The 27893-nt window shown below is 36.2% G+C and overlaps 1 protein-coding gene across 2 annotated transcripts; it reads right to left on the bottom strand.

Moving 5' to 3' along the window:
- LOC109837765 (V-type proton ATPase subunit a3-like) lies at positions 1–27869 on the bottom strand. 2 transcript variants are annotated; one of them, XM_020406112.1, is made up of 18 exons: positions 27435–27869; positions 21556–21600; positions 16381–16503; positions 16157–16264; positions 11821–11928; positions 11544–11717; positions 10228–10365; positions 7637–7744; positions 7396–7503; positions 7142–7290; positions 4459–4612; positions 2850–3010; positions 2568–2774; positions 1669–1852; positions 1503–1586; positions 1233–1426; positions 746–805; positions 1–607 (listed from the first exon to the last, which is right to left on the bottom strand). In XM_020406112.1, the coding sequence occupies exons 1-18, from the start codon at positions 27495–27497 to the stop codon at positions 403–405; spliced, it is 2373 nt and encodes a 790-aa protein (XP_020261701.1). In that variant the 5' UTR covers positions 27498–27869; the 3' UTR covers positions 1–402. The 2 variants fall into 2 exon arrangements, with proteins under 2 accessions (XP_020261701.1, XP_020261702.1); XM_020406113.1 differs by lacking the exon at positions 10228–10365.

The following is a 27893-nucleotide window of genomic DNA, read 5'->3' as shown; positions in this document are numbered from 1 at the left end:
AACGAAGAATCCAGGGAAAAAATAAATTAAGCTGGAGAAAGGTAACATTTCGGTTTGACTGACTTTAAGGAAACAATCTAATTACAATCTCAACCATATCTGAGAAGCCGATACATGCACAAAACAAACGATTATTCACAATAATATCAACAGAGCGCTAGTAACATAACACCAGGAACGTGCTAAAATGACCCTTAATTAACTAACCTTTGTCCACTTGTATATTATACACTCATGGGCCCAATACCGGCCTGGAACTCTGTGATAATGGAAAGGATTTATCAGTACTTTCTTGTGGTTTTATTTTCATTTTCCTCGCCTTATTCACCATGTACCAATAACCACTGTCACTCTAGATACAAATGAATCGGAAATTTGAGCAGAGATCAACCATTGTGCTATTTAATCATCCTCATCGGTCAGCAACGCAAATGAGAATGGTGCGAACTTGTACCCATCTCCCTCATAAAACTTGTTCTGGAACTCCACCCAGTGAAGCCTCAAGGCATGTAAGAAGGCACTGAGTGTCTCCATAACAAGAAGAACACCAATGGTGGCAAAAACGAACACGATCACACCAATGATGAGAATAAATATGTTGTTATAGCTGAAACACAAAATACTAATTAGCTTTTCTGCTGTAGACAATAAACGACACTGTGTATATAACAAAAACAATTATAAACATATAATAGAAACAGGTGATTTAATATAAATAGCAAGGCAGGAACCCCCTACAACTTACCCCCAAGCAAGAAGAAGAACCTTCTCATAAAACACGGTAGATAACTCTGAGTGAGCAAGACTGCAACAAAACATAAATCCACGTCAGGATACTAGGATACTAGTTACTGGAAATATAAAGCAGAATTACTGGAATTTGTAAAGAGACAACAACGTGAAAGTAAAGTGAAGTAATTATAAAGATCTAAGCATTTTAATGTGACGCAATAAGAGGCACTACATCAAACTAGCAGATACTCAGCCATCCATTAAAGTGAAGCAATTATAAAGATCTAAGCATTTGACGTGGCAACCTAAAATTCAGAATGGAAAAATGTGATGCAATAAGAGGCACTGTATCAAACTAGCAGATATTCAGCCATCCATTAAAATTTCCTCATCTATGTCGTAACAAGGTCTCAAGATAATCATTCCATTAGCATAAATGGTGCTTTCCTTTCCTTCACACTATCCATTGCTAAAAAGAATTTTTCTTGGGTAACCCATACCTTAGGGCCCAAAGCCGGAGGTAGGATGCTGTGTTTGAAACTGCTCCAAGTACAAACTCAATTGTGTGTATCAGCTGGTGGACGAAAACTTCACTAAATTCAAACTCTTCATCATCATGGGAACCATGATTTTGCTCCTCAAGCACGTCAACATCAGTACTTTGAAGCGGGGCATAGGACTGGCCGTGGTGTCTCTGAAAGCAAAGAATGTGCAAGATCAATGCAGGTACAGGATTATGAGAAAAAAAATTCAAAAATATAAACACATACTTCTTGATGTTGCTTCTTTAGGAGAAAAGGCTTCGGTAATAGCATCCAGGGAACAGAAATAAATGCTAGCAAGAGTAATACAAGCTGGCAAGATTGTAACAGAAGTGAGCAGGTTCACTAATGTATTTTTCGGACTACATAATAATCAACATTGCTCTTGACAAACCTGGAGCAGTTTCTGAGTAGGAAATAGCTGGTTTTCACCAAGATCATCAGTTGGGCTAAGGAACATATATATCATTACATGATAAAGATCCGCTTTTGAACCAGTGCACCATTTAACAATAATGAGTAGTGAAAGGTAACCAAACAGACTGTTCAAAAAGATCAACTGAGGGACAAATTGGTACCTGCAATAGAATACGAAGAGAAAAAAGCAAAATGTGCATTATATACACATTAAGAAAGAAGAAAGCAGGAATTACATTAATAAGGAAGGAGAAGTAACTAGAACTTCTGTATCAAAATTTCAGCATGAAATGGAAATGATAAGAAATCTTCATGTGTTGCAGATTTTTATGCTAAGCAGCAGAAGGTAAATATTTAAGCAAAATAATTAAGCGGGTCCAAAAAAATGGTGCTCAAACTTAGCATTTATGTTTCCCTTGAAACTCTTGTCATTTTTAGTTTTGGGATAGTATGAAATATACAAACTTCAATTTGCAGATTAATAGATTAAATCTTCTGTAAAAATGAAAGCAAAATCACTAAGTATATACTTATTATCTAGGATACAGCAAATGGGAATTCTGCTTTAAATTGGTAAAAAATCTACAACTGCAAGAACACTATACCTAATCTAAGAAACCACCTAAGGGTACAAATCTATTTAGTGCTATCAATGCCGTCAAATTAGTGACGGTTCCATTAACTGCAAGACCATATGCTATATCTACTTTTAACGAAACTAACGGTTACCCGTGAGTACTTGCAATAGGCACAATACCAGCAGAAAATATGGTAACATACGATACATCATGATTCCTATCCTTTATGGTTTCTTTATTATTATGTATAAGATGGTGTATTTACTTTAATCTATCAATTGTTGGTAGATATACTTACCAAACATTCAGATTGTTCCTGAAGAACTTGGCATTAAAATAACTTAACATGATGCCCAAGTTCATTTGTGCAACACCAAGAAGGATTGACATCTTCATCTTCAAAGAGTTCAAGAATGGTAATTCACTTCGGCTACCATACCATATGGGATCGACACCAAATGGATACGCAGGTCTCACCTTGATTAATCCCGCTGTAGTAGCATCTCTACAATTGATGGGAAGAAATAATAAGACATGTCCATAACATGTAGACTATCTACTACAGGAAAGCATGTAATACCTGCAGGAAGCATCACGGCATGCATAGGCAGATGACCCAAAAATATCAAAGGGAACAGAAAAGAACTCATTGTAGATAAACCCTGTATAAATTGAAAACACAGCCATCATCATAATTACATAGCGACCACCAAATGTCATCTCCATGATATCCCCAAGTTTCTGTTGGTCACAAAAGAAAATGGAGAGAAACAAGGTCAGCTTGGAACTTTAGTGATATAAAACTTCTCAAGGGATATCAAAATATACTGGAACTTTAAAATCATGACTAGAGAACTTAAACCATCGATGAATGAGAAAATTACACTGAGATGAACATCAACACAGGGAATTCAATAGTTGTGTCTTCACAAACTATTTCGATATAGCAGCGAAAAACCATCAAATAACATCTGCAATCATCGGACTCCTATCATAGTGTAATTGCCTATAAAAAAATTCCGTGCACATAGTGTTAAAATTCAAAAAAGGTATAGGTAGATGTGGAGTCTTGGAGTACGAGATAGACATAGATGGACAGTTATACCATCATGTAAAGATGGATTCGCTCAGATTCAGAATAAGGCAGGTGACATTTACATGAATCTCAACTAGTGAACATGCAGAACATGCCTGAAATATGAATTTACTGGATATCTAATTGCTAATCAGACTTAATGCGTGGAAGCTCAATGGTTGCATGTGTTTGGATGTAGAGGTTAACCCAGTTTGCAAAGGTTCATTAATGATAAATGGCCAGGAGTCTGATGTCATGTTTCTGCACAAAACAGGTTCCTAGGAAACATAAATACAAGTAACTACTTGAAGTAACAGGAATTAGAACATGGGCATACTGATGCATTTACTTCCAGAATATTTGTATCTAAAATGTCCATATGTTATTGCATACAACAGTAGATCCTGTTACTGAACAAGGTTTGGTAAATTATCCAAATAAATGAATAAATAACTGCCATACCATTATTGTCAGATGATTTTAAACTTTCCGAAGTTGTCATATAAGTCATGACAAGAAGTATGCTTCGTAATACACTTACTTGGAATCCAAATGCCTCAGATCTATTTAACTTCAGCATATACTTCTAACAGGGTTACTGCCAACATCAAGTTTAACTACAATTTTTGGGGGTGCAGATTTAACAGGGTGCAAATTTAACAATAGTTTAATTATCAACAATTCATCACAAGCAAACTCCAACTTTGAAATGTTTCCCTAACTTACAGCAGCTCGGTCACAAAAAAAAATAGTAATGAATTTGAACTTATTCTCTCTCAAATCTCTTTGATTTGGCTAGTCAAATAATAATGCTTCTAGATGGTAGTTCAATATTACAATATCATGCGCGAAGGTTATGATTTATGCTCTCAAGTCATCAACATGCCGTGCTCAAGACCTTGACATATCTGTAATGCTTCATCAAAATTTACAGATCCAAGTACATTTTGATTCACATCTATGTAATGTATAGCATCAAGACAACAATGAAAGAAAGCTCATCAATGGAAAAATCATCATTGATAACCAAAAAATTGCTAAACCATGAAAAGCAGTTAACGTATAAGATTCTCAGAAATCAGAAAATGTGAACAACAATCTCAGACAAGCTGACCTGAGAAGATAGTTTCTTTTCTTGAAGAATGAAATATAATGTAGCAGCCAACAAGCATAAACCGTGACCCCAGTCACCAAACATGACAGCAAACAAAAATGGAAATGTAACAATAGTGTATACACCAGGATTTGCTTCTTGATATTTGGCGATCCTGAAAATAAATCAAATCATAACCTAAGTTAGCAATGTGGAAGTTAACTATACATGATAAATGAATTTATCATGTTGAGGCGTAGGAACATGTGCAAGCAGAATGTGCTATAGTCACTGTTTTTTAGACTTGTAATGCAAATAAAGCCCAGATGGAAACTATACCGATAAATATATATTGGTTATCTACGTTGCCAAGGGAATTAATTAGAATAATAAACCTCTGTAATTGCACTGGATAATGCATGATAATGACTTTTACTATAACAATGGATATTGCAAACACAAAGATCTAAAAATTCTCAGTGTTATGAAGAGATAAGAAGCATATTCAAATAAGATGCATGTCATAATTAGTATCTAGTGCCTGATGGTGTTCCTCAGATAACATCAGGGGTATTCCCTGATGGATGAAGAAGTTCAAGAGAAATGAACACAAACAGAAAGCTATGAACAATATGAGATCTCCTAGGCATTGCACTCATCCAGCTCTAGATGAATACCCATTACAGATGCATGAGTATCTCCCTTAAAGGGTAAGAAGATAAAAAGAAGAGAACCTAGTGCTAAGAATGATATGTAGACAAATGAGACATTATCTCTAAGAATTACACGGATCCTACTGATGTGGTTTACAAAAGATCAACAGAAAATCCAAAGCAAGCTAGGTGAGTGAATATTGTCAATCACATAATTGATTAAAATATTAATACAGTGATCAACTCCGTACGGAATCAGGAAGAAAAAACCCAAAACTTTTAGTGAAAGGCTACAAACTAAGAAAAGCAAAACCGCAAACGTCGGTTAAACAGTTTCATAAGAAAAAGAGTAGGAAAAGGTACTTGTACTCGATGAACTTTCATTTAAAACCAACACTGCTTTGAAAAAAAATAGAGATGGAATATGCAATTACATAGAAACAGTGGAAATTTTAATGGAGTAATGACTGAAACAAGAAAAAAGCTGACTGAACGCCCAAACACAAGAAGATCAATCTTGAATGTTGTTATCCAAAACAGATGATGGAAATAAAGATTAAGCAGGAATCAAAAATTGACCTGTGATGTATGTTTATTTTCAGAGAGAATATAACAATGAAGTGAAGATTAGTTCTAGCAAAACAGGCTAGAATATGATAGAGAGATGAAGATAAGTGCTGGTGAAAACGTTCTACAAGTGTGCCTAGGCGGCCACTCAGTAGTCAACCTAAACCAGACTAGCACCTTTTAAAACATTGGTGAAAATGTATATGAGTGGCTAGTGGGAGGCAATTCTACTTTACAATTGTATAACCAGCAAGATATAGGAGACAGTAAAATGCCAACATACAGCTTGGAAAATAAACTCTGTTATAGACAAATTTACAATCATGTATTGATGAATTCATGCAACAAAGGTTGAGAGATACAGAGTTAAAGATGTGTATTGTTTATAAAGTATATGCATATATTTGGGTCACAAAATACAGGACTTTTAATTCAATTTACAGTATACTCTTCTCTAGGTCATAAGTCTTAACCAGCTGCTGCCAGTAACTTCTTCGTCATTATACCTTGGCTATTGTAGTAAGAATAATAAGTCACTTAATAAGTTGCACATAAAATGATGATTCACAATGGCACAAAAGATACTAGCACCCAATAGATTGAAAAGTAGGTAATAATTGAGGGGAAAATAGTAGTCCATTTCTAACTTTATCGCACTGTATTATGCTCTATCTGTTTGTTTGTAAGTGCAATTACGATAAATAGAAAGTTGAGATTGGTCATTCAAATGCATTAAGCATGGACATATTTAGTAATCCTTTCAGTATTTAAGCACTGCTAATTTTATTGATTATGTTATTATCAATGTCTGACTTTCGTCCCTTGAAAGTTTGAATTTTCGTTAAGAACAAATTTTTACTTCAGCCCCATTTCAATTTTTTTTATTTAAATCGACCCTTTTTTTTATTTATCAAAACCGACCCGGTTTTTTGATTAGCAGCCTAATCACCTTCCTAAACAGTCGGGGTTGGCAACCCCGACTGTTTAGGAGGGTGTTAAACCCTAATTAGAAGCCTTAAACCCTAAAATTTAATTTTTAGGGTTTAAGGCTTCTAATTAGGGTTTAACACCCTCCTAAACAGTCGGGGTTGGCAACCCCGACTGTTTAGGATGGTGATTAGGATGCTAATCAAAAAATCGGGTCGGTTTTGGTAAATAAAAAAAAGGGTCGATTTAAATAAAAAAAATTGAATTGGGGCTGAAGTGAAAAATTGTTCTTTCGTTAATCTTGGTTCATGAGACTGATTTAGATGCTACTAATAGTACCAAGGAATAAATAAAGTAACATTTTCTACAGGCCAACAAGTCTATCAGGTTCATACCTAGTCATAAAATTTGTCCCATTTTTTTCTGGAGCCTCCTTAATGAGTTAATGTAGTGCTGGATTCATGATTATGAGGACTACAGCCTGTATATAATTGTTTTTTTTAATAGTTTTTATTTTCATTTCGCTAAACTTCAGCTTACATTGAACCAGGACTTACCCGTATGCATCCACAATCTCCTGGAAAGCTGAAGTAAATTTGTTTGTCCTGAAATATGTGGGAGGCAATTCTGTTGTATGCAAAACTCGGAAAATGGACCCAACTTGGGATTTGCTATCAAAAGTAGCCCGCTGCAGTGCATCCTGAATCTGCACATATAAGGCTCAACAGAGTGGATATGGGCACTAGGTAACTGATGCTGCAAGTTAAAAACTTCATAAAACATCAACTTCCAATATAAAACATAAGCTTACCTGGTTAGTAGCAAACACAGGGCTCCAGCTCTCAGCAACTAAACATTTTTTTGTCACATCAAGGCTGAGCATGTTCAAAGTGTGGTACACAGACTTCTCTTTCCTCACCTATAACATTAAAATAAGTTAATTAACTAAAATTCATGAACTGAAACATGTTTAGATTGAGTTGCTTGAGACCACAAAAAAAGGATGTTGTAAGACAAGAAATAAACTTCTATAAGAAAAAAAGTGAACTTACCAGATTATTCCACTGCTCAAACTGGAAGCTAATATTTTTCAGTAGATTATCACGGTAAGTCAATCCAACATCGATAGTCATCTTTAGCTCTGAAATTTTTCCAGATACCTGATATTGAACAATTCAATAATCAATCACATAATGCAAACATACTAGCAGCACCATGCTTCCCACACAGGTGAAAGGTCTAGTCTTATAACACCTATTGAGCACAGGAAACAGTATCAAGTGAACTGTATTGCTCATATACAAAAAGTTTTTTGTCCAATGAATAAAAACAAGGAAGTTTAATGAATTGTACAAGAAATGAGACAAGTAAATGAGGAATAAAAACTATTCAAGCAGATTGGATTCCAACTCGAGAAAAAGGTTAAAGCACAAACATCAATTAGACAATGAGGCTATGTTGCATAGACACGGGTACGGGTACGGGTACAGATACGGAACACGGCAAATTTGTAAAAAGTAGGGTACGGGGACACGGCTGTGTATATATAAAATAAATCACTTTAGATCAATATTAAATTATATACCTACTACATTTTCATACAGATATTCATGCAGATCAATGGCTTTCAAGGGAATATCAGCTATATATATAACAATTATCTTTCATGTCTCAACATTTTCTTTTATTTTTAGGTTCTTTCATTGTATTCAAACTCACTCTCAATCTCCCAAATGAAACAAGCCCCTTTGAACTATGTCCTTTAAAAGGGGGAAAAAGAAAAGAAAACAAATCAAACTTCTTTGAAGGTACCCACTGCTACTCTGCTGCTATTTTTACCAAAAAAATGATAAAATTTAATGAGGTATCATGGTTAAACAGCCCCAACTTTACCCATGTGGCACATGATGTCATCTTCCACTTAAAACAAATTAAAAAAATTAAAAAATTTTAAAAAAAGGGGGTGAGACGTGAGAGAGAAGTGAGAGAGAGAGAGAGTTACCCCCATGTGATGCATGATGTTATGTTCCACTAAAGCAATAAAAAATTAAGAAAAGATGGGGAGAGAGAGAACAGAGAGCATTTTGTTCATCTCTTTGCTCAGCCTCAAACCTTAGAAACCCATGGCTAATTTTCTTGAAAAAAAAAAGGAAAACTCATGGCTAGCGAAAATTTCCCGTGTCCACACCGTTTGGGTTCGGATCCGTACCTAAAACATGTCGGACACGGGTACGGCCCCCTACTGACCGTGTCGGGGTATCCTAACAATGAGGCAACATCTTCTTTTGGAGTTTCTTTATGTGATGTCATCAGAACCATCATGGCATCAAACCTTGTCTGACATGGTTGTCCCTACCAATCCATGTTCATCAATCTTTTCTATCAAGGGAAGCATTCAATAACACAAAGCAAATTCTGGATACTCAGTATAACCCTAATTACTTCTCTTCCCTTCTCATTTTAATTGTTAAGCAAAAACAAAAATTATCCCACAAGTGCATTTTTACCTTAGCTACTAGCTCTTGTTAGAGGAAAATATCATGCCCTCCAAATCGCTCCACTGCCAAACTGTTATTTTAAATTTGTATAATTCCTATACTAATTATCATTCACGATATGTGTTCCTTCATTTCAACCATCAGCCTAAAAATCTCATGTTTGTTATCTCTACCTTCCTCAGTTCATTGTTTGTGTGTGTGTGCACGCGTGTCTGAAGAATAGTGTGATGTATGAGGATTTTAAACTTCTGACCTCTATCCATGCCTTTTAACCTATTAGGTGCCTCGTACACCAATTGGACTTCATATGAAGATTCATATCATCTTACCCTATTTCTAAACTCCTTGTCTTGGGAAAATAGGAGGTTGCACCTTTTTGTATGAGCTTCAACTAGATAAGAAGATGCAGGTCTACCCGATTGCGAACTAGCTATTTAGGATTTATGGCAATGCACCACACACTGTAAAGGCAAAATCAAAACGCATATGATTCGTTTATCATGTTATCTTATCACATTCTTGGCTCCATAGCCGAACCCATTTATATAGGAAGACAGCAATGATGATGACCATGAAGGTTTGTAAGTCACGAACAAGCTCATATTTCCAGTTGATATGTAATTTTGTACTAACTCATTTGAGGCAATTCCATTGTATGGTTAAAACTGTTTGCTAGCATTTCTACTAATTTCTAACTAACTCTAAAGGGTGAAACACGAGAAACAGATTGCTTCAAAACCAACTATAAATCTAGTAGCGCTTTAAGATCAGCTAGAGAAAGGGGGAAAACTATTACTGTTTTCTACAATGGCGAGGTCTCCAAGACAACCTGTTGCTTTCAAGGGGGAAGCTGCTTTTGGCTAATGGATGTATCGGCAATAGGCTACCATAATCTAACTCAATAATTCTTCTACACTTGTTTTCTTCAGACCGAGTCTCCATCTTCAAGGTTTGGTTCTTGATGGTATACATCGCACCAGATAAAGTATACAATACCAAATAGCATAGTACTTCAAAAGAAAGTAGCGTATCTCGCAAAGTATATTGGGGACAAGATAATGGATTCGTGAATGTTGATAAACTTTTAAATAAAATGAAGCTTACCAGTACAAATCAACAAAAGTAAGTAAATTTCTCACACAAACCTCATTAATCATCTGCATTTGCTTGCCTACATCCTCCGTAAAAGGGTAGCGATTTGCTCCAAAAGCTTCGCATATCTTGAGAATCTTGGATTTTGCTCTTTCTCCAGAGTAAAATATCACAAAGACATTTTTGGCAACCTGCCAGGAAATATATTTAAAACAGAGAGCATTCATTCGATAAATGCAGAAAATAGGAATCTATATTGATTTCCACTCATATGCACTAAATGAAAGAGTGAGTACAAATATAGTAGGAGATTGACAATACCCTGAACTAATAAAAGCCTAAACTGTAAGTCATATTACTATAAAAAGTATATATGTTCATCAACATTTAAGGCAGATATTCTACCGCATTTCCCTATCACATTGCAAAGAAGATGCTTTCTCAGGGGATGCATAAGCTGCAAAATAAATCTAAAGGTAGATGAATATTTGATATAATTTAATATTGAAATATACAAAAGAAACATAATGGTGTGCCTGATGGAGTATACAATTATTACTAAACAAGTCCAAATAGAATATCAAAACAAAAAGCATGATGACTGCAGGATAATTTTTCATGATTTACTGCAAGAATAAAACGACTTAAAAACTCCAAAAATGTACAAAAGAAAATGCATGAAATTGGACATCTGAAGATAAATCATCACCTCCAGAAAACTCTATCCTTGCTCATACTAGTGCTTGCAACAGGCTTTATCACAACAACACAGGTCTCTCTCTATCAAGGAATATACATTTGTGTCAGATAGGAAAGCATGTGAATTCCTAGGGGAATGGTGGTAAGATGTATTGAGATGTGAAAAAAAAATTGTCCAAAATAACTTGATTTAAGAAAGTTCATTATCACTTAGGAAGTTAGTCAAATTAAGAGAGAATGAGGGCTTACTAATAGTAGGTTTTGTTTCACAAAGCAAATATCACATATCTCAGAAGGTCATACCAGCTGCTTTACATAAAAGTAAGTGGTTCACAATAAATGGTTGCCAAGAAGGTTAACATATTTTTGGAGAATATATTTGAACAAGTTTACAACAAACTTGAGAGAACAAGAAATTCCAGTGATGAAAAGCAAAGAAAATTATGTATGGCACAAATCACTTCAAGGAGAAAATGAGAAAAAGGGCCAACAACTTTAGTATGGTTCAGATCTCAAATATAGGAGACGTAAATAGACACTGCTAAAAAAATGCAGACTAAAAGAGTTATCATTCAAATAACATGAATAAGCTATAATTAGTAAAAACCATTTGATAATTAAGCATCTCGTGTTATTTCTTCTAGAATAACATTGGAAGTAAAGAAATAACCTTTTCTCCTGAAACCGGGTCTGTGACAGGTTCATCAACTATAGCTTGTTTAAGGAATATGTTCCCCCGGGTAGCACGGAACAGAATTCTTTCAAAAACCATGGACTTTTCTTTTGGTACAAGGCCACTAACAAACCCAAGCTTTACTTGCTTTGATGGATCACTTAGCATTTCCTGAACAAAGATATAATAAGACTGCTATTCACAGAAAAAGGAAAGAAAAGAAGGGGAAAAAACCACTTTCATGAAGTTGAGTAGATCAAGTTCAGAAGCATACTTGCTCCAATAACAAAGGACTTTCAAGACCACCCCCTACCGGCCGAGCCTCAATTTCTCTCTGTTGGGCAGTAGCATCACTTTGAGCTAAGTGAAAAAATTCGCCAGCCTGTAAAATGACCAAAGCGATCACCGGTTTGATATGCAGAATAAAATTATGCGAAACAACATGTCCTTAGTATTTTGCATTCAATTTCTTCAGAAATCTACTCGATAACACTGAACTCGTGAAAAAACAGAAAATGCTAGAATTTTTGCCATTCATTTCATACTAGGTACAAAAGATCAAAGTTATTGTAACCTTTATGCAATCCGTTTACTACATAGAATAAGAAAATGAATAAGGATCTTGAATATAACTGTATAATGCAAGTTTAGTGACTAAATCATCACTTATCAAGTACATTGGTACTGAAGAAGCCTCAATTTGTAATAGACACAATAGCAAGTAGCATCTCTAGTTCGCAACAACCTCCTAATCCAGCATTTACTCAGTTGCAAACTTTTTGCACTGAACTCTCACATAGGTAGAAGTTAAAGAAAGGCTGAAATGCAGCCAAGTAAAGCATTTCTGAACCAAGATCGGAAGTATCAGAAGATGGATGACTGATAAAGAGACTTGTACTCTTAACTTAGCAAATTCATATATTGATTATTTTTAGAACATGCAAGTACAAGACTGTTCTCAAGCATTGCCCCCTGATTAGACAAAACATTGAGGAATAGGCAAATAGCAAGTTAAGGACTCCAGTCAGATACATCAACAAATAGAACATCCTTAAAGATGACTATATGAAAGGATCAGCCAATATTAAACCCAATGGATTGAAAATGATTAAAAAGATTCAGTATGCTGCCTGGAATCCAGCATATGGTCTGCCTAGAATCCAGAATATGGTCAAGCAGAGTACTGCAGTCACTTCAATTCCCAGTATATAGTTGTAAACAGGGATTACTACGAAGAGGGATCAAATTTTGTTTAGAGAAAGCTGTAGCAAAGGAAAAGGGAAAGGAGTCTCTTAAGGTAAAGGTTGATCAATCTACATTGTCAACCTGCAATCTAAAAAGCTTAATCTTTTTAAACTAAACCAGTTATCTAACATGGTGTAATCAGGTCTCAAAGAGACATGGGCATAAGGATCTTTAATTGACAGTTTAAATATGTTCGTCTATCCCTGCCTTTGTAAGAAAGCCATGTTATGAGCTAAAAAGATTTGATGTTGCCGGACGAGCCACAATGCAGGTGCATGAGGGTAAAGGTGGGATCTTTTTGTTAGCCTTTTTAAGTGTGAGGGCCCTGTGGGGATATATGTTGGCCCATGGAGGGTTCTGGGAGTGTATGTTGTGTTTGTTGGCTGGGGCGTGGATAAAGGAAGAGTGCTTGACATGGATCTTTTAACTACTTCGGCAGTAGATAAGTCTCCAATGCCAACACAAACTCAGAATATGTAAATCTCCAAAGCCTGCCAAAGCCTTTCTAGCAGCAGAAGTAATAAAAGATCCTTCTTGAGCTGATGCCATTCCTGAACTTGATAATCCTCCTATTGTTTTACAGAAAAGCAGACATACTTCTACCTATCACCAGGTATTCCATTTCATCTCTTACTCGAATTTACTGCCCATTGCTCTTTTTTGTCTCTGCTTCATATTTCATTCCAATTCCTCGTATAGTAGAAGAAGTCTTATTACATTCTGATAGAAGAGTGAAATATATGAGATGGTTGTTATTCACCAAAGTTACTTTGGAATCTTGTTTATCTGCAACTCACTGTTGAAAAAAGCGGTAAAAAACGTGAAAAGCAGTGGTACAAGCGGAAGCGGGTCTTGACCCTTTCGCTTTGTCTCAAAGCAGTGATATAAAGCGCCATTAGCGGTTTTTGCTTGCAAAAGCGCGAAAAAGCAGCCAAAAACAGTGAAAAGCGGAGAAAAGCGCTTAATTGTGCTTTAAACCTAAAACCCCTCATATTCCAATATATCTCTTTCTCTTTCTCTATCACAAACCCAAAAAACAACCTAGGAATCCAAATCATCCTCCGTTTCCACCACCTCCCACCACCAATTCCGCCTTTAGGAGAAGCTCTTGCCTCCAGCACCTTCTCTCACTGCCTCCAACTACTCATCCGCCACGTTTCAATTCCAATATATATCGTTCTCTTTCTCTATCACAAACCCAAAAAACAACCTATGAATCCAAATCATCCTCCGTTTCCACCACCTCCCACCACCAATTCCGCCTTTAGGAGAAACTCTTGCCTCCAGCAACTTCTCTCACTGCCTCCAACTACTCTTCCGCCGCGTTTCACCATCCTCCACCGTCTCTCTTGGGCTCCACTCATTATCTCCAGCAAGCTCCTTATGAAACTGCAGTCCACTGCTCCCTCTCTTCCACCACCTCGATGAAGCACCATTACTTTGTTAATATTGTGTGATTGTTACACGTCTATTTCATGTTTAGGATCTCTATAAATCATCAAATATGCATTTGTAGAATTTTTCTTGAATTTTTCTTATTTTGAATATTATCCATATACAAATTGACCGCTTGTTTTCTACTTTGATCTGCTTAAGGCCCAAAAAAGCCTATGTGATGCCTCACCACTTCACTCCACGTTCCACTTTCCATAATGCTGCTGCAGCTTCACATGTGTTTGCCATCAACTATCAGAATAGCATGGAATCATGACTAATTAATATGTGCCCTCAATCTAAAATTTAATTGGTTAAATTTCTGGTTGTGAAGTGGACTCAATCAATCACTACTTCCAAATGCCTCATCATTCTTAACTACTGCATGGACCAGAAAATTGCTGCAGGAACTTTTGAGTAAAGTGATAAAAGATGGAGAAATCTATGCTTCTTGCAACTGCACAAGATAAACAAGAAAAAGTTGATGAGGAAGAAACTCAATCTGAATGACCAAATCAAGGTCAACAATAAGCTTAACTTGATTACGGATGTACTAACTTGTTTCTCTGCACTTCTGTCGAAAACTTAAAGATATGATTTAGACTTTGGTTAAACTATCCCTAAATTTTTTAAAAGTTGTTCAAGTTTTTGTATGTGTTTATTTGGAGAAAGACTATCAAACAACTCTTCAAAGAGATGTGAGTCTAATATGAAGACCTTTATAACAAAAACTTAATATATCTATAGCTTTTTAAATTCCGGAACAAACTTGAGGACACCTCACCGGTGAGATGTCGTAAAGGAACTAACATAATCACCAGTAACTCTCGGTTGTTTTGGGGTACAATGAAATTCTGGAAGGCATTACAATCACCACCGTATATTTCTATAACACAACTATCAAGAATAAGTATGTTTTCCTCTTTAACTCTGAATATCCAAAAGGGTTCATCCCATCTTATATGCAGGTTTGTAAACTCTTTTTTTAAAAATTCAATTAATTTTTATCATTTTACATCACATGAATAGCAAGTACCACATTCATAACCAAACACCATAAGCAAACTCTCCTAAACAAACTCTCAGACATAATCAGGTGCAGATAGCTACCAGTCAGACTTCCCCATGATAATCAGCGGAAAGGTCACGCTTTTAACCTTTTCTTTAATCAGCATTTGGCAAAATAAACATTTTATCCAAATGCTTGAGCAAACAACATATGGGCCAGCAATGTTTATCAAGAAAATATAAATATAAGTATATAACCCTTTATATCCCCCATTCGACCCATATTGAAAGCCTGGCAGAATAAACTGAGATTACAGAAGCATTTAAAATTTAACAATGAATTGGAAACCTCTTTAAACCTGCTTCTCCCCATTCATGTCAAACAACGACTTTTCGCAGAAGCTTGAGCTAATGGTTTGTGGCAGCTTTATGTCAAGCAATCTTAATCCATATACCAATTTACAGATTCTTGCTTTCAAATTAGTGAACACGATGGAATTGCTTGCACAAAGGCACCAAAATCATCACAAATGGCGCTGGAAAAGATTAAGACAAATTTAATTCGAACCTAACTTTCAACTGAAGAATTTTAAAAGGAAAGAGGGATAAAAACTTGGTATGAAAATGGAAACTTCATATGTGAGTATCAAGAATATCTTAATATAAACTTTATTTACTACATATGCATTATATATTTGAAGCACAAATTTCCACTTCTTCGGTTCTTCCTATAAGCTCCAGCAGCTCAGACATAACAAACTATTAGTCCTGGAATATTGATCATATTTTAATATATAATACTAGAATACCAAAACATTAGAAGACAGAAGAAAGCAATGAAGTTTCCATGTATCTAAGATAGCATTAGCAAAGAACGGCTACAAACTTGAGTGTATCAATTAGTAAACGAAATAAACAGATACCTTTTGAAGAACAAGCATATATTCCAACAGCTCATTATAAGTCCGTTGCAGCTTTTCATTATTTGCATTAATTTCCATCAGCTCAGATTCCAGTTCTCCGAGCCTTGACTGTAACATGCATATGGGATGACAAAAGTTTATGAGACATAAATCATGTAGATACTAAAATAATAAATAAAAGCATATGAAATTTAACTGGATCAAGTCATTAATAATATATGCACCTCGAGGTCGTCAAAATCTATATGGTTTATAGTCATGGGCATTGCTGAAGGCAATATAGTTGCTTTTGTCATTTGTTCTTTAAAAAGCCGAAGTTTCCGTGCCATCTCACCACATCTTCTAATCTGTACATTCAAGATATCAGTAAGACACAGTGTATCCAGGAGTCCAATTAATGAACCAGGAGATTTGTCAGGTTTCGTAGAATTTTGAAACTTGGTTCTTGAATGTGAGCCTTTAGCAGTAAGCAAGAGGCATCAATGTACATAAACTAAAGTAGAGCATCCAAATCTAACTTTTGAAGTGAGATAGGTAATGCAGTTGCGTGCTTGTCAGCATGATAGTAGGATGAGTACAGGGACACAATCGTCTAGACCAACAAAACAATCCCTATAAAATACTGCTCAAGTGCTACTCTGTGGCGAAGAAAAAATTATGATATATACTGAGAAATGGTTAACTACATGCGCCTGCAAGCACGCACACACGAACTAACCTATCTGAACCTGAAGAAATCATTTGAGAATAGATAGTTCCATCTTGTGAAGTTTGAATTTCCTTCATGAAGATGAGTTTGTAAGCTTCTGCTACATCTATTTGGTTGAGGACAAATTTTCGCATTAGACCTTTAAAAAAAATAATCACCGAAATCCACCTATTCCCAAAAGTATTTATCAAAATAGACCTAGTTTCCGCCACGTTGGCTAAACTCAAGGTTTTAAATGTCGGATGTCGGGTTCATGTCGGATGGCTGAAATCCATGTCGGATAGCGGAAATCGAGGATATATCGGGGGACATTGACTAAATATCGGATTGTTATATCGGGTAGTACGCATATGTATAATATCATGTCCTAAATATAATCTAAGCATTCATAAATTCAATATAAGCATACTTTATAAATTCTATACACTAAACATATAAAAAAGTAAATAATATATGGATTTTGGTTCATAAATTCTTTTTATCGGGTTCATAAAGAAACCCTTAAACATGAGAACGGGTCAAACGGGTTTGGGTATTTATCACTAAACTCAAACCCGATAACAAAAAACAGATCTTTAAAAAAAAATACCATATCGGCCGATTTTTCAAAGCTAAAAAATATGTCGATATGCCCGATATGACCCTGATATTTCCGATTTGGCCCTGAAAACCGACATACGAGTTGAAAACGTCCATGTCGTGTCGGCCAAGCCCTCAAACCGATATGTCGGCCGACATGTCGGACATGTCGGACGACATTTAAAACCTTGGCTAAACTAGATCGATTTGGATAAATATTTCAGGAACTATGCCAATTTTGAAAAACAAATTCATACTCTACCGGATTGGGAATCCCGTAGAGTTTAACACACAATTTAACTCAACGGGATTGCCAATCCCGTGGGGTTCAAAAACTTTTTTTTTAATCTACGTAGTTATGCTGATGTGGCTGAAACAAAGTCGAATTTCATAAATATTTTGCAATTACGTCGAAATTGTTTTTTTTTTTTTGGAAAAGGCCTATTTCAAAAATATGTCCTTTGGTTAAATATAGTGTATGCTCATCTTAACACTTCAATATTGAACTATGAAAAATACATGATTCTGTCAGTAAGCTGCATGTAACCTTAGTATGAAAAACGATTCTACATCTCCTTATACAGATCAAAAGATTATTTATATTTTAAAAGTTAAAAGTATTATGTAGGTTGTCAGATGGAAACTTGACACCTAGGAAGCACACAACGCAAGTACTGCTAACATAGGAAAAGGAGAATGCAAGGTGGAATACATACAGAAAAAAGAAAGAAAACAATATAAGGGGACAATGTTGGGGAAAGCTTGCTTAAGCTCTTATTTCCTCATGCCCAGCTTTGCACTTTAGCCCATATAAGCTTACAAAGATTTTTACGCTACAAGAAAATCATTTAAATTTTTTGTTCATTTCTGTAATTAAGATTTTATTTTTAATTTATCATTGATTTATTAGTAATACAAGTATTTAGTTTCCACTATTTTCTTTATTTTATTACTTCTATTATTTTTTTTAAATATGCCTTCCTTTTCTTTGTTTTATTTTTTTCGAACTTGTAAAAAGAATGTGTGTATCTGGAAGATAAGACAGTGAGAAGGTAACAGAAGGGGTCAAAATAAGTTAAAGGAATATATCACAAGAAAGAATAAGGAACAAATATTGCTTTTGACTAAAAGAATAATTAGATGCTCGGGCGTCCTATTATACTTCTATCTTCAGTCACGTCTAGGGGTGCCAAACGGTTCGGATATATCTGAACCGATCCGCATCCGTATCCGAACGGATACGGATATGGTAGGGTAATATCCGCATCCGTATCCGAACGGATACGGATATGGTAGGCTAATTTTGAAACCGGGCGGATACGGATACAGATACGGATATGGTTTCGGATTTTTTTTTCGGATATGGATTCGGTAACGGATATGAAGGTTGCGGATACGGATATCCGCAATGTAATAGTGATTCGGGTAATCGGGTCTCAAATTCATAGTTACAAACCCGCTAACCCAAAACCAAAACTTAAAACAAGAAAACCCTAGGCCCTCCCCCTCTCTCATCAGGCCGCCTCTCTCCACTCTCCAGTCCTATCTCGTCACCCTCTCTCTCTCTGATTCAGCTCCCTCCTAACCCTGCAATGGCGGCCGCTTTCGCCTCCGTTCCCGCCACTTTCCCTCTAGGATTCCGGCGTCTCCGCTCCCCCAAAGCCATCTTCTCTCGTCCCCCATCCCCGCCAAAACTCCCAACAGTTTCAGGTGCTCTCATAATTGATAATCTAACAAATTTCTGACTCTCTTGTAGTTTGTTTTATTATAATTCTATTTCGTATAAAGTATCTTAAACGATGTTATCTCCGGAGAAGGATTGGATTTGGGCCGGGAGATGTTGATATCAATAGATGGGAGTAGGCGTCACTAGCAAATCTATCAACTCATTGATGCTTGAGGCAGGTATCTTTCCCTTCTGACCACCCCCACCCACCCCCCCACACACACACACAAAAGACATAGGAAGAAAATCCTTTAACCAACTTTTTAGATGAGGAAACAAACAACAGCAGCAGCAGGCAATAATAAATAAAGGTAATCAGAAGTCTTCATGTATGTTGGTGTATTTAGCACCTTATATATGTTTGTTATGCATGTATGTTGTTGTTGTTGTTTGCGTTCTATATAGATGGTTATATTTTAGGTTGTGGTTGTTTCATGCTATAGCAAATTCCATCTTTTTCTAATAGATTGGTTGTAATTCTAATTATACGTGAATATTCGTTTATATCCGTGATCATATCCGATCCGATTCTCAAATATCCGATCCGTATCCGTTTCCGATAAGTGCGGATATGGTTAGTATTTTTTCTTACCGAGAGTGATCCGTATCCGTATCCGTATCCGTTTATAAGAAGCGGATATGGATATGGTAAGTGTCATATCTGAACCGTATCCGCTCCGATAACACCCCTAGTCACGTCCCCTCCTATTGCAATTGATACAAGAAAGGAGGAATGACAATTTTACACAAAGTAAACATGTATAACGTGTCTAAATGAGTGCATGGAACAATTGTACAAAGGGAAGTCTCATGTCCATCAAAGCAACCGTCATTGCAAAAGTCTTTCCACCCGTGAGTGTTAGCTGCTCACATGCAGGTTCAACCCATTGACAACCATGGCAAACAGTACCAGTCAGCTTTTTTTCGAACTAAGGGTGATAATTTTTTTCAATCATCTCGTCTTCAATTGAACATAATTATAAAATCAGAAAGATCTTTATTTAATCACAGTTGGAATTTTTCTCTCTTCAATACACAACGTGCTCCTTAAAAATAAAAAGGAAAATTCATCTCCCAAATAAGAAAAGATATCTAACAAAACCATACTCAGGCATCTCTGTAAAAAAATTTCTCAAACTTTTCTTTTCACTTTTCTTCAAGTTTAGCACAATTTTTCCAGATCCTACCAGTCTATCCAATGTCCTATCATCAAATTCTTAGCCTTCAAATATTTTTACACTCAAGGTGAGATGTCTATGTTCTTAAACCACTTCTGCAAGGCCTTTACTCAAACCAGAGTTGACACGGTAGACATACACTCTCCAAGTTCCCTCACATTCTCTTCATTTATTCCGTAATTTCTTCTTCATGATTCTATTTTCATCTTCGCCTTCCAATTTCCACTGTTCAGATCCATATTCTGCCGTTTCATGCATTTTTTATATTTGAAATACAAGTTTTTAATCTTTATATCTCTCACTAGTTCAATATCATATCTTTCATTTTTACCACTCACCTTTGTCTTTTTTGTTGTATATGCCTCTTCTACATAGCCATCATTAAGGGAATAATTTTATTGCATTATAGATGGCACCCATTCAATAAAGTAATGTTACACATGTAGAATTCACACAAAGAGCATACTTGATGGATAGAAGGATTTAACCACGAATGCAGTATAGATAGTAATGTTACATATGTAAAATTCACACAAAGAAGGATATCTGATGGATTGAACGATTTAACCAGGTATGCAGTATGGATACTTATTTAGCATATATTCAACAGTTTTAGCTAATTATATGCATTCTATAAGCCACTTGTATGATTTATAAGCATTGTCATAATTGCACATCCGTTATAAGGAAATAAAATTTCTACAATATCTTTGATTTTCTACATTAATTAAATTACACAGGATCTATATTAGAATCAACTGTAGTAACAAGACTTCATATAAAAATAAACTAAATAAAATTCCAATGGCTGAGAAATTATTGGGTAAAAGCTAACAAAAATATTTCACTGACTTAATTTTACTCATTATCTATCATCCCCTAGATTTTTTTTTTCCCCTTAGTGGAGAGGAGATACTACATCTATCCATGTTCCCAGTTAAAAAATGCTTATTGAATAAATAACGACTTATGTTCACTGTAGAAGAAACCGATCAAAGTTTAGTATCTAGGTGAACTGCAAGTTCCTTCCTGTTATGCATGCGGTATTCTCATTGTCATGCAATTACCAATATGAAAGCACGTAAATTATAAAATTATTTGAGTTACCTTGCCCTAGGATATATGGGAAATCCAGATAAACGTTCATATTACAAAAATACATATATTATAAATTACGCATACAGATGCATAAGAGAAAAATGATTACCTGTGCAGCATATGTCCGTTGGAAGGGACTCTTTTCTGTATTAAGCTGAGCAAGAAAGAATATGACGTCAAAATTCTGTTAAAGGCTAAAGAACAATCATGCTCTGGGAAAAAAATATGAGTTCAGTAAGCAAGTAGGGCATCACAGTTGAATAATGAGTTCATGTTCAACAGATATCAAATCAACATAACCAAAGTTTCTAAACCAATGCAAACATAATTTTCCAGGTAAAAATCAATACAAGAACAACAAAGACAAGCATAAGAAAATAGGAATCAAACAAATACACAGATAAAGCCAACATGAGGAAACAATAAAGTTGATCATAGATAATATCATGTGAAACTATTACAGATAGCATTTTCTAAAACTTCTTCCAACCTAATTAAGAAAAGCATGGTTACTCTAAGACTTTGAATAAACAACAATAACTACACTTCCTAACTATTTCAAGCTACCCAAATCCCTCAAGGCTCCTAATACAGAATGTGAATCACATAAGCAACAACGATTTCTTTTTTATTTCTCTCAGAAACAATTGATTCCTTTTGAGGCATTGTCTAGATGGCACGTCAAATCAACAGTGATGTATCTTAAGACATCAACACCTGATTTTTTTCCATTTTTTCTACTCACTGTACACAAGGGTTTTTGCTAGAAGAAATTTTTGATATAAACTCATTCATACTTTTTTTTTTAAATCGACTCACTCCTATTTTATTTACAAATATTGATCCACTTCGTGGCCACGTCAGCATCGTGGTCACGAAGTGGGCCGATTTTTTTTAAACGGGTTGCTAAATAGTCAGGGTTGCCAACCCCGACTATTTTGGACGCCTTTGATAATTTACAAGCTAAATTAGTCGGGGATAGAAAGCCCGACTAATTTAGCACACTTTCTAATTAGTCGGGGTTGGAAACCCCGACCAATTCGAAAGCCTTAGTTCGAAATGGTCCGGGTTTCCAACCCCGGCAATTTAGCAGAGACTTTCGTTAAGTTTCAAAAGAGTCGGGAATTGGCTAAGACAAAATAGTCGGGGAATTGGCTAAGTCTCAAAGTAGTCAGGGTTGCCAACCCCGACTACTTATACTGGGTCCCTCCCCCTATATAAACCACCCGACTACTTTCTCCCCAAAACTCATCTCTCCCAGCCTCCTCCCTCTTCTCTTCTGTCATTCTCTTGCACTAGTGGATCGGATCTCAATTTTCAACCTACTTTCTCGGCCGAAATCCGAATCAAAAGTTTATTCAATATCTCTAGGTAATTTCCTCTACTCCTCTTCTCTTTTAGCATGTAGAAATCTAGAGTTTTTTCTTAACACCGAATATCTAGGGTTTTCTCTCTAGGTGATTAGAATGATTTATATGATGATTGTTATTACTGAAATTAAATCTTTAGGGCTTAGAATGATTCTAGGTGGTTAGAATGCTTTATATGATTTTAGGGTTTAGGATTTTCAATTGGGGATTAGGGTTTTTTATCAAAATTATATGAGATTATTTGCATATATGGTTTTCCTCTCTTATTCGATGCTCTGATAATATTATTTAAATTTTTTACATTTAAATGATATAATCTTCTTTTGAATAGGTTGAACAATATGATTTTTATTGCTTGCTCTTATGGTTAAAAAATTAATTATGGAATGAATAATATGCCAACGTACGTCGGAGGGGTAACAACGCCGTTAATGATCTCGGAATCATATAGTTACTTTGACTTGGTTAATGAATTACACCGAGTGTTCACAGTATGGATATTGCAGACAACCGGGCCACAAAAGATCTCATTGTCCTACCAATCCAAATAGATAGCAATTAATGTGTACAATTTTTTAATTATTAATTATTAATTTTATTCCACTTCATTTATAAGTCGCATGCTTATTTACGAAATGTTAGTAATTTTATTCTACTTTTAATTTAGCATATGTTATAACACTGACACATTTTATCATCATATGTGCAGATATTTATAGTATGGAGGCGGGTCCATTGACACGTGAGGTCCTTTATGACCAAGATCGACACCGATCCGTGAAGGTAGACTCTGGGGAGGTAAATTGTATTTTTTTATTATTTTCATTTATAAATCAATTTTTTAAGATTTACTATAATTACTGAACATTTTGCACTGGTTAATATATGCAGGCCCCGAGTTTTACTATCGTTGATCATACTCGTGCACATTCAAGCTGGGATTTGACTGATCCGCAGGTTCAGTTTTATGTCTGTCAAGCAGGCTTCTTTGAGTGTTCACAAATTAAATGGGTGAGACTTGACTGCGCTCTCATAACACCACTGATTAAACGATGGAGGTCGAAGACAAATACATCCATCTGCGTCAAGAAGAATCGACGATTACATTGCAGGATATTGGGATTTTACTTAGCCTCAGAGTGGATGGAGATGTTGTCACGGGTAGTGATGACTTTAACTGGGTAAGGAAGTGTGAAGAATTGTTGGGCCAAGTTCCTCACATGAAGGGTAGTAAGATCAAGCTTGAATGGTTAAGAAATAATTTCATGAATGCACCAATCGATGCGACCGAGGAGATCATCAAGAGCTATGCCCGTGCATATATATTTCATATGATCGGTAATGTTCTATTTTCGGATTTCACTAAGGATTTGATGCACGTGAGATGGTTGCCACTCTTGGAGGATCTTGTGGAGTGTGGAGGGTTATCATGGGGGAGTGTCGTGTTAGCTTATCTCTATAGGGAGATGACCAAAGAGGCACTCATACAGAACAAAGAATTCAAGGGTTGTCTCACTTTATTGCAGATATGGTCATGGGAGAGATTACATTTGGGATGCCCAAATTTGAGGGAGACTCGTGGTCTCGATGGCCATATTCCGTTAGGATGCAAGTATTACTAAGTTATTTTATAATATATAATTACATATAATTTTATGCATTTATTTGAATCTATACTAACCTTTTCATTTATAAAATAGATGGAGTGTGTCAAGATCTTGGCAAACCTCACCAAAGGGCCATGAAAACTTCTACAGGAACAAACTTGATCAAATAGAGGATGAACAAGTATTAAATCATAATATCTAAATATATTCAATTAATACATCATTTGTTACTTATATGTAAATTTACTTAATATTTTTATAGGTCAAGTGGATGTCCTATGAACTAGCTTTGGAGTCACTACCAGATATTTGCAGGGAATGTGAGGATGTATAACGTGCTCACATCCCGATCATATATTTTGAGATTGTCGAGATGCACGTGTCCGACCGTGTACTCCAACAATTTGAACTACAGGAACATGTTCCGGACCTTGTGGAGAGAATAGAGCGAAATCCCAGAAAAGGTGCACATCATGCAAATTGAGAATTAATTCACCAAGCTTACATCCAGATGTGAGAGTTCAGGGAGGAACAAGTAGTGATGGAGAGGGCTGACGCACCTGACCTAGGTGTGTACTTATGATGGTATTGAGGGATTACTCGCTGATGGATATTTCGGGAGAACAAAGCCCCCAAGGAGTACATACCAAGAGGTCCAATTGAGAGAGAGTTGGTAAGTGTCTAGGCAAAATATATAATTATTTTGTGACTATTATTTTATTATCAGCCACTTGCTAATAATTCTCTTTTGCTTTTTATCTTATAGGTATAAGAGCTCGATGAGATTGCTAATATAGCACATGATGCATTGAGAATGGCTACCGAGCCGGGGGCAGAAACACATTCCTTCGCATCATAAAAAAGATTCAGTCCGTTCTGAAGATGGCGCATAATGCGACTTGATGGACGTGAGGAGTGCCTCATAGGGTACGCGCCTTGACGGTTCCGATGACACACGGGAGCAGGCTCAAGCCGTGCACATGATGAAGCTGACGGCTCACAATAAGCTCAAGCCGGATGTTCACAGCAGGTTCGAGTAGATAAGGATGTCATGTGCTCCCAACTTCACACACAATCGGACAGGATCTCATCCAAGCTCACATCGAAGGTGAACGGGGAAGGGGGAGAGGAAGAAGAGGGAGAGGGAGAGGGAAGGAAATTGTAAATATTTGTTAAGTTTCGATATTTGTTAAGTTTCGATATACTTGATAAGATGTTTGCTTTTGAAACTGAATGTTACGTATCCGATTGAGTATGGATTATTAGTAAGTGAATTGCATGGTATGTATTCGATTGATTATGGATTTTTAGTAAGTGAAATGAATGTTTGAGATTATGGATTGGTATGTGTGTTATTTTTGTTTGTGATTACATTGTGGATTGATAAATGTGTACCAAGATTTGGTGGATTGATATGTCTTAATAGGAGTATGATTTTTCAGCTAAATGTGGGCTAGAAGATTTATGTAAAATAGTCAAGGTTGAGAACCCCGACCATTTCGAACTAAGGCTTTCGAATTGGTCGGGGTTTCCAACTCCGACCAATTAGAAAGTGTGCTAAATTAGTCGGGGTTCCTAACCCAACTAATTTAGCTTGTAAATTACCCAATGCGTCCAAAATAGTCAAGGTTAACAATCCCGACTATTTAACAAGGTTTTAAATGTCGGATGTCGGGTTCATATCGGATGGCTGAAATCCATGTTGGATAGCGAAAATCAGGGATATATCGGAGGACATTGACTAAATATCGAATTGTCATATCGGGTAGTGCGCATATGTATAATATCATGTCCTAAATATAATCTAAGCATTCATAAATTCATATCATGTCCTAAATATAATCTAAGCATTCATAAATTCAATATAAGCATACTTTATAAATTCTATAGACTAAACATATTTATAAGTAAATAATATATGGATTTGGGTTCATAAATTCTTTCTATCGAGTTCATAAGAAACCTCTAAACATGAGAACGGGTCAAACAGGTTTAGGTATTTATCACTAAACCCAAACCCGATAACAAAAAACAGATCTTAAAGAAAAGTATCATATCGGTCGATTTTTCAAAGCTAAAAAATAGGTCGATATGCCCAATATGACCCTGATATTTCCGATTTGGCCCTAAAAACCGACATACGAGTTGAAAACGTCCATGTCGTGTCGGTCAAGCCCTCAAATCGATATGTCGGCCGACATGTCGGACATGTCGGCCGATATTTAAAACATAGCTATTTAGCAACGTGTTTAAAAAAATCGGCTCACTTCGTGGCCACGATGCTGACGTGACCACGAAGTGGGTCGATATTTGTAAATAAAACAGGAGTGGGTCGAATTTAAAAAATATATATATGAATGAGTTCATATCAAAATTTTCTTCGTTTTTGCTACAATAGGAGGTTTCAGAGTCAGATAAAAATAATTGTGATACAATGGGGACGTTGTTTAGTTATCAACTGAGGCCTATTACAGCTTGGACTTCTCATTATCAAAAAGAAGGCTCGGCAAAAGCACACAAGACCGAGATGAAACGAATAGTCCAAATCATAATAGTCCCCAGATGAATAAGATGTTATGGCAGTAAGGCCGTCAATTTATGTATTCTGCTATGATTTGATTTCATTTTTTCCCCCGCTTTATCCCAATATCTAATAGCTTAGTAGGGTACTTATTATGGTACCTAAAGTTTAAATCTCACTGAATTGTGTAAAAGTACTCTAAACCACACACTAGATCAAGCACATTAAAATGGGGAGAGAAGCTTTTCAATCTAAACATTATCCTTTTAGATAGTAAAAACTTACAACAAGGTAAAGCAAAACAAGACCCAAAAAAAAACCCCCTAATTTTCTTTACCAAACCCTAGGCATCCAATAATGTTACACAGATTAGAGCAGTAGGAACTAGGGAGCGGAAAATTGACCAGATTCAGCAACGGATTAGGCAAGACAACCAGGTCGAATCTAGGGTTCCATCGGAAACAGAAAGGGGAGGAGATTAAAAGAATACATCTTTGAACTGAAGGAGGCCGAGTTCGCCGAGGTAGGAGACGGTGAGGTGGGCGGACTCCATGGGGATGATGATCTGCACCAGCTGCTCGCCTCGGATCGCATCAGAATCATGCGACGGCAGCAGAGCCGCCGCCGCCTTGTTATTAGGCCGAGATTGTGATGGTCCCCCATCGCCTCGCCCCTTTCTCCCTCCTCCTCCTCGTCTCTCTTAGATGAAATCTCTTTTGTAGATTTCTTTGTTTTGGGATTCGCTAGCTCGAACAAGCCCCTATGGAGACGGGCCTGCTATTATCGGCGATACGATCTCAGCTCTGTTCTGTGTCCTTGAGACTGGTGATGATATGATGACGGGAACGGAGTCAGATTCTGGAAGATTTGAGGAACGGTCTGGCGCGCCCTTGAATTTACTGAGTTGGAATTTTCCTTCAACCACTCGCTTACGTCGTTTTGAGAGTCA

This window comes from Asparagus officinalis, chromosome 4 (assembly GCF_001876935.1).
Source record: "Asparagus officinalis chromosome 4, Aspof.V1, whole genome shotgun sequence".
Taxonomy (NCBI): domain Eukaryota; kingdom Viridiplantae; phylum Streptophyta; class Magnoliopsida; order Asparagales; family Asparagaceae; genus Asparagus; species Asparagus officinalis.
This window is presented reverse-complemented; position numbering and strand designations above follow the sequence as displayed.

Bases quoted from the DNA above. Each gene is read 5' to 3' on its own strand.
- LOC109837765 (XM_020406112.1), bottom strand. From the start codon at position 27,497: ATGGAGTCCGCCCACCTCACCGTCTCCTACCTCGGCGAACTCGGCCTC. The intron at 16,504-21,555 runs GTAATCATTTTT...TTGAATGTACAG, and splicing joins AACGGACATATGCTGCACAG to ATTAGAAGATGTGGTGAGAT. The intron at 1,853-2,567 runs GTAAGTATATCT...ATTCTATTGCAG, and splicing joins AGGAACAATCTGAATGTTTG to GTACCAATTTGTCCCTCAGT.